Genomic DNA, 8363 nt, shown 5'->3' on the forward strand with positions numbered 1-8363 from the left:
CCAGAGCCCTGCAAAACGACCTCCAGCAGGCCACAAATGTGCTTGGGTCTGCGCAAACGGTTAGAAACTGACTCCATGAGGATGGTCAGAGTGCCCGGACGCTTGGCGTTTGCCACAGAACATCAGCATTGGCAAATTCGCCACTGGCGCCCTGTGTTCTTCACAGATGAAAGCAGGTTCACACTGAGCACATGTGACAGACGTGACCGAGTCTGGAGACGCCATGGAGAGTGATCTGCTGCCTGCAACATCCTTAAGCATGACCGGTTTGGCAGTGGGTCACTAATGGTGTGGGGTGGAATTTCTTTGGAGGGCTGCGCAGCCCTCTATGTGCCTACCAGAGGTAACCTGACTGCCATTAGGTACCGAGATGAGATTCTCAGACCCCTTGTGAGATCATACCCTGGTGCGGTTGGCCCTGGGTTCCTCCTAATACCCGACAATGCCAAACCTCATGTGGCTGGAGTGTGTCAGCAGTTCCTGCAAGATGAAGGCATTGAAGCTATGGACTGGCCCACCCGTTCCCCAGACCTGAATACGATTAAACACATCTGGGACATCATGTCTCGCACCATCCACCAACGTCACGTTGCACCACAGACTGTCCAGAAGTTGGACTCATCAGGAGCATGCCCATGCATTGTAGGGAGGTCATACAGGCACGTGGAGGCCACACACACACACTACTGAGCATCATTCCCTTGTTTTGAGGCATTTCCACTGAAGTTGAATAAGACTGCAATTTGATTTTCCACAACATGTCATTGATCATTGTGCATAGCATACTTTGGCATTCTGTTATTTTTGACCAGTGTGTATATGTTATGCTTGTCTTAAAGGGACTCGGTTAGGACTATTTTACTTCTAAAATTATTGTTAAGGCTGTATAGGTCCTAGGATAGCAAGATACATTATATCTGCCTTATATTAGTCTGATTTGCCATTCCTGAGAAATAAAGCTTTGAAGACACATGCAAATTAGCCTGGAAGTGTTTAGAGGATGTGTCCATGCACTGACCCACAATGTACTTCCAGGTTAATTTGCATGTTGTTTCAAAGCTTGATTTCACAATGCTGGCACATCAGATTAATACAAGACAGATGTCATTGTTAATGTACTAGGACCTATACCGCCATAACAATAATTTCCATAGTAAAACCATCCTGACGGCTTCTCTTTAAGCAATCTTGTCACCAAACGACCAAAAATAATCACAAAAACATAAAAGTTGCTTCCTAGGCTTTATGGAATAATGGGAAAACCTATATCCTTGATATCCCACAGATACATGCTTTCTATGGAAGGCTTGGGATTCTGATATATCCACTCTGATTACTGCTGTGTGCAGTCATTGTATACACGGCCATATATATATGGTGTATTCACATGCAGCAGACATATTATATATATGTACATGAATATAGCTCTTACCTGGACTAGAAAGATAGCTGATAATCTGGTAGGCAGCATCCTGATATTAAAAGTTTAGCAAGAATGAGCAAACTGTGATCCAGTGAAGGAAGTTCTTATCTTGGATGCTTGGATTAAATCATCTGATAGATGTAGATGTGCACCCCGTCAGTGACATTTGTACTTGTACCAAAAGAGGGGCTAAGAAGAGGAAAGAAGATAATATATATTTTTTTTATCCAGAGGTACACATTATGTGAACTAGTCCCATAAAAGACATGCCAAACAAGAAAGGTCTTCTGAAGAGCAGGTAGACGGGTCCACAGAAGAGGAGCTATGGTATAGGGAGGAGAGGTGGAGTGGTCCACAAAATAGGGGCTATGGTATAAAAAGGAGAGGTGGAGTGGTCCACAGCTTCGAGGTAGGTGGGTTAGAGCAGGTGTAAGGAGCTGTAGTTGTAGTGGACAGGTGCAGACAGGAGGGTCGCAGTTCTTGGTACCTCTTCTGTCATGTCCTCTTTCTTTTTATCTCGCTTTTTCTCCAGTTTGCATTCAATCCCGATCTCTTTGTTCCTAAACTCTATAACACCCAATTCCTTTTCACCTGCACTCCTTTCTTCTTCTGCGTATCACCTTGGCTTTATTTTTCCTTCCTAGATTGTAGGTTCACTTGAGCCTGTTTCCAGAGACATCAGTTCCCTCCACCTTTCTTCCATGCTTTTCTCTCTGCCTCTGCCTTTTCCTCCCCTGCCTTTCTCTCTGCACTCTTTTCTTCTCCCTCCTCCTTTCTTTCTGTCTCTCCCACCCTCCCTCTACTTCTCTCCCAAGGTATGATCCCACTGTTCTTCCTTCTTCCAGCTGTCTTCTCCTTTGTTGGTCACAGCTTAAGCTCGTCTCCTTGTCCCTCAGAAAATAAGAAATCTAGAAGAAAAAAATATGCCCTTAAACTTCTAGGACCTTATAAATTATTTGGATTTTAACAAATAAGTGAAGTCCTATGTGATGCTTTCCTATCATCCATGTATATCTTCTATAGTAGGGGTGGGCAATTAATTTTCCCGAGGGGCCACATTAGAGACCATGACAGTTGTGGAGGACCAAATCAATAGGCTGAAAATAATTCTGCTCAATATTAATATTAACATTAACATCATAATTATAATTTTATATTGCTATTAATTGTATCACTTAACTCTGCATCTGGCGCATCTCTGGCCCACCAGAGTCTGGGCACAATGCGCCTGATAGGCACAGGTTAGAAAATCATGTATAGTATCTAGCTATCTCAATTTTAGGGCTCTTAAAGTAATCGGTGACCTTCATCGGGATGTATTAAAAGAGAGCAAACTAAATCAGATGCAAAACAACTAATTTAATAACCATAAAAGTAATAAATCAAAAAGTACCCAAATGTCACAACTACTGCCAAAATAGGCTCCAGTTTTCAGGAAATAACTATTACTAAACATTAATATTAGGCAAAACATTTAATTGTAAGGCACTTAGATGCTACTGGAGTCAAGTTAACTCAGATTCAGACGTTAAAAGCTAGGCAGAAAAAAACACATTGGCAGAGAAGAAAAGCAAGGTTGGCAGATCATATTATCACGTCATATCATATCACAGATGATTATTACGTGTCTGGCTGTGCCTGAGAGGCAATTTCTAAGAAAAGCATCTTGGTTCTAAGAAAACCTTACTTATTTTTATGAAATATCCACAAACTTTGCATTATTCATTCATAAAACAAAATAAACAATTGTGATGAAAAAAACCTAGAAAGTACGAACCTTCAAAAGTGAGCATCTTCACAATGAGCCTGAGAGGCCATGTCGAACACACCTGCTCTACACACGGAAGGCGTTAAAATCAAGTGAGGGGGTTTCAGGCAACACTTACAGATAGGAAGGTACCGGAAGGAGCGAGTTCCCCTGCCGCCTTGGAGTGGAGGGGGAAACAAAAATGTATAAGTGGTGCCTGTCAGGCCCATTGTGCCTGACTCAGGGTTAATATTCAGCAGAATTCATTATGCTGACCCCCCCCTACATACTGTATGATCTCGCACACAGCCCCCTATATACATAATGAGCCCACACACAGTCACACTTATATACATCAAGAGCCCCCACATAACCTCCCTATATACAGTATGATCCCCCCTATGCACAGTATGATCCCACACACAACCCCCCAATATACAGTATGATGCAGATAGAGTTGCAATCAGGATGTGGATGGGGAGGGCAGCCACATGGTGCAGCCTGTGGGCCAGGGTTTTCAGTCCTTCGGAAAAACCAGACGTAGCCCATGGGCCGCACTTTGCCCAGGATTGTTTTATAGAATGCTGCTTATATATAGTATCCTATTTATTATAATTTGTAGTTTATTTTTAAGATATCCCATTATAGACACCTACAGGTGTTCTTAATTTGGATTGGTGTTTTTTTACACTTCTTTCATTCACACTAACCTCACGAGCAGAACCGTATGACTCGAAGAATAGAAAATAATTTGACTGGAAAAGTTGTCAAGAAATGAAGAATTTGAGTCTATTATATATCTATAAATGGTACATGGGCTATATGTGCTCAATACTGTCCAGCAGGCTTCATACTAAAAATACTGTGACTCAAACTGAATGTGAACACGTCAATATCATAGTTATTATTGTTTACAGCCATCATAAACTGAATTCCCTGGTTAGGACAGAATGCGGTCATCCTCTGACACCATGAAATGACTTGTTGTAGACTTGTGTCTGATTCTGTGCTTTCTTCCTTTGTCACTTCTTGTACTTTTCTACCTTCTCTTTGTCTCTCCGTTGAGAGAAATAAACTGAATAGCTACGTATCGATTTTCCAAGGTGACCCTAATAGGGCTAAAAAAAAATTCCATTGTGGTTTCTCCAGTTTCTGAAATAGAGCCTTGCAGGTCACCTCAAAGGAAGAGTCAGGAGTCCTTCAATCTTGTCTTACCTATGGTTACAGGGTCAGAAGGGCTTGTGACAGATCCTGCAGGTTTATTGTTTTCTTGGTCTGATTCTATTGCTCTCTTAAAGTTCCATGTACATTAGACTAAAGTAGTCTGAACCTTCCCATATCAGTGGGATCCACTATCTGATGGGCATGAAGAAGACCTCCTGACATTCTCTCAACAGGTGATGTTGGGGAAGATAAGGGAAGGTCAATTTGAAGTTTAATGCCAGAATCTTTTGTTCTCTTTTAGATAATTTGTCTGGAAACAGCTTTTTCTGCACTCCTTTGTGAAAATATATGAATTTTGTACCAACCTGAATTACTGGATGTACTGGATAAGTGGATTACTGGATGTGAGGGAGTAGTCAGAAATAACAGTCGATTCGGCACACAATTATCTAATATCTATTGGGCATTTACCTAACTATGGGGATTTCAGGCCACGTGCACATATTGAGTATTTGATGAGCTTTTACCTCAGTATTTGTAAACCAAAACCAGGAAAGGGTAAAAAATACAGGAGTGGTGACGTGTTTCTATTATACTTTTCCCCTGATTGCTCCTCTCCTTGTTTTATCTTAAAAATACTGAAGTAAAAAACTCACCAGAGATTAAACGTGTACACGTGGCCTTACAGTAGAGCCGTTTAAAATATACATCCAAATCTGTTTCAAATACTTTTTGATGTGGCTTTTGAAGAGGATTTGCTTCAAAATCCATGGAAAAAACTACATGTTAACATACAGACTGCATTCAACCTTTTGTGTTTCATGATCTAAGTGCGGACCTACATGTATGAACTGACCGTGGATCTCCTGACCCGAACGCGACAGCCTTATATATGCCTTTGAGGCTATTGGGATTAATCAGGAAATCCGTGGCCAGTCTAGGTATCACGATCCATACTTGGACTACGAAACATGGATATATGAATCTGACCTTTACACGTGCGTATCTGATGTGTGCATTTGATCAAAAATCTTGGGTTTCTTCTATGAATTTCCATTTTTTGTTTGCGACCAGATTAGCTTCATTCATTTGGAATAAGCTATGTGTTCTCATTTACGGCAGTTTTAGGGAGGAATACACTCAGAAACTGCTTTAATCTGAGTTCAAGTGACATCAAACCTGGAATGATAGAAAGGGCAGTAGGGTCTTATCTGGTATACAAGCAAAATGGAAAAACAGGGAATTGCTCACCTGATGGGGTTGTGACAGCCACAACACCTGTTTTGGCTTGTAAGAATAGGCTGCTACAGATTCACTGGTGTGATGAGATGCAAACTTCAAGGAAAAGAGGATATAAAACTGCCCTACCAGAGGTTCAAAGTATGGTGAGAGACAGAAATGGTGTTTTTCATTTTCCAACGCATTTTTATTTTCCATTCATTGTAGTTTGCTCTAATGAAGAGGTGTTGACAAACAAAAATCACTTCTACACTATTTCTCTCTCTCACCATAATTTGGACCTCTGCTAGGGCAGTTTTATATCCACTTCTCCTTCAAGTTTTAATTTGAGTCAATGCATTACATATTTGGTGCCTAAATTTATACAAATACATGTATTTTCCAATTGTAAAAGCAGAAGTATTTTGCAGGACCAATGGATGAATTTTAACTTAATCTCATTCACATTCTGCGGTTTTTATTTTTGATTCGGAATCTGCATAGAAATTAACTTTTGTTGAGTTTTCTTTCAAATTCACAGCATGTCAAGATTTTGTGCAGAACCAGTGCTAATTTCACCATTTGCTGCAGAAAAGCTGAAATCTGCACCAAATCCTTAACAAAATCAGCAGCAAAATCCACGTGGGTCTTGATGCAGATGTTCTGTAAACTCTGCACCAAATATGTGACGTGGGAACCTAACTTAATACGTCGCATGTCACATTGTTGTGACATGGTATTGAACCATTATTTACAAATTACAAAAGAAAAAAAATTCGGCAAAAAATATTTTCCCATTGAGGCATGTCAATTTGTGTCAAAATCTATTTGATTAAATTGTGCGGTAACATATCCTTATTTCCTAATTCTTAACATAGCTACTTTTTACTAAGACTTACTGGTCTTCGCATGCCCCTGGGAGAAGCTGTTGGCAAAATGCGCGTTGAGGTAATGAGACGCTTGGGCATTAGTGATGAGCGAGTACACTCGTTGCTTGGGTTTCTCCGAGCATGCTCGGGTGGTCTCCAAGTATTTCGGCGTGCTCGGAGATTTAGTTTATGTCGACGCAGCTGCATGATTTGCAGCTGCTAGAAAGCTTGAATACATGTGGGGTTGCTTAACAAATCATGCAGCTGCATCGACATAAACTAAATCTCCAAGCACGCCAAAATACTCGGAGACCACCGGAGCATGCTCGGAGAGACCCGAGTAACGAGCATACTCGCTCATCACTAATGGGCATCTTACTTGGTTGCACTTCAAGTAATTATTATGCTATGCATCCATAAAATGGCTTGATATATGTCTGACTAAACGGGATTAGCTAGCGGTTATTACCGCATTTACCCATATTTACATAAGTTTATGTCAGTACATGGTGGTTATCAGTTACATGGTGGTTGTCAGTACTTCCTTATATTATTACCTGGTATGCTTTTGGGGTTATTATCTGGGCACTGTTTTAGACGCATTAGTATAAGAGGGACTTACCATCATGTGTTCACATGCTAGATCCTATGATATCCTTTATAGTCCTCTTTTAGATATATTCTTTCATTCGTTATTGCCCCCCTTTGAGTGCCCAACATCCCTTACGGTATTACTGCTTCATATCATGTGCTTTTTCAACCTGTATGTTTATATCGTTTATCCTTAATAAAATGTTAATTTTTTAATATCACTAGTGGATCTCTTCGTTTTTCCCATATCAGTATTTATATGGGTATTTGTTGTTATTCATTATATGAAGTGCCTCTCCTTACTTTAGGACATTTTTTGTAGGACTGGTCTTAGTAGGATCTTACACTTTGATCTATTTTAGCACGTCAGAACGCTTGCCCATCTGGACTGTGAGTAAAGATTAAATAATATGGCCCATAAGAAACCTAAAAAAATATATTTTCTATTATATTTTCGAGCTCTTGTTTATGGCTGAAAATCCTTATTCCTTACGGTATTATTTTCGGCTTGCACATTATATCTATCTGTGTATAAACCTAGACCTTAAATAACACGTTTTCCAAATGTGTGACTTCATATAAATAGAAGGAACTGACTGATGGAGGGTAAGGTTGGCGGTATTACATACTAGAATCCTACGTACATAACTAACAGCAATCTGTAAGGATGAGATTGCCCTAACCCTAATATTCGCTGGCTCTGGCTTTCTGCACATAGCAGGACGTAAGTTATTGAAAATGTTTCACTGCTGGATCTAAGGTGAAGAACGAGCAGCGAGAAATTGTATTCTGGAAGCTGGGCTTAGGTTCCCATAATAAAGATATAAAGTATAAATATAAATTCTCACCCTCTTGATGGCAGTAATGTCCTGCTTTATTTAAGGCGAGTCCCCCCCGGCTCATCGGCAGGTTGTCAACGAGATCTTCGTAGCCCCTGGCGTCCCTTCCGGAGATTACATAGCCAATCGTCCCCGCACTGCAGAGGCAAAGCAGTATTGTGACAGTCAGCAAAGGAAGGGACATCAGCTGTTTGCTCTCCTAACCTGGAGGGGTGGGCTCCCCTCTTATGGGGGAATCCCTTCACCTCCTACAGGAGAAGCAGAGCAGCCTACCTCCCTATTTCTGTCTCCTGCTCGCTTTCCTGCTGGATACAGTCCAAAGTCTCATCACCCCTCCCTGCAATTGTTCGTCTCTCTGTTGCAGAGGCCCTTTTTCTGTATCCATGCAATTATTTCGTTTTGCTACTTATCTCTTGCCATCCTCACCTAGCTCCCTCTTTCCTGCATTCTTCTCCCTTCTCTCCCACACACTCAATGTATGGTGGTACATGCTGTATATCTTCTCACAGCCA

General features: G+C 40.9%; 1 protein-coding gene across 2 annotated transcripts in view; it reads right to left on the minus strand.

Annotated features, from left to right (window-relative positions):
* Positions 1–8153, minus strand: part of CRHR1 (corticotropin releasing hormone receptor 1) — a 429919-nt gene extending 421766 nt beyond the window's left edge. The window contains exons 1-2 of one of the 2 annotated variants that reach the window (XM_069751316.1): positions 7861–8153; positions 1433–2331 (exon numbers count right to left, since the gene is read on the minus strand). In XM_069751316.1, coding sequence (XP_069607417.1) covers positions 1433–1471 — 39 coding nt within the window. In that variant the 5' untranslated portion in view covers positions 1472–2331; positions 7861–8153. The remainder of the gene's footprint in view (positions 1–1432; positions 2332–7860) is intronic. The other variant, XM_069751318.1, reaches the window with a different exon arrangement.
* Positions 8154–8363: the final 210 nt, after the last annotated feature.

Source organism: Ranitomeya imitator, chromosome 2 (assembly GCF_032444005.1).
Source record: "Ranitomeya imitator isolate aRanImi1 chromosome 2, aRanImi1.pri, whole genome shotgun sequence".
Taxonomy (NCBI): Eukaryota; Metazoa; Chordata; class Amphibia; order Anura; family Dendrobatidae; genus Ranitomeya; species Ranitomeya imitator.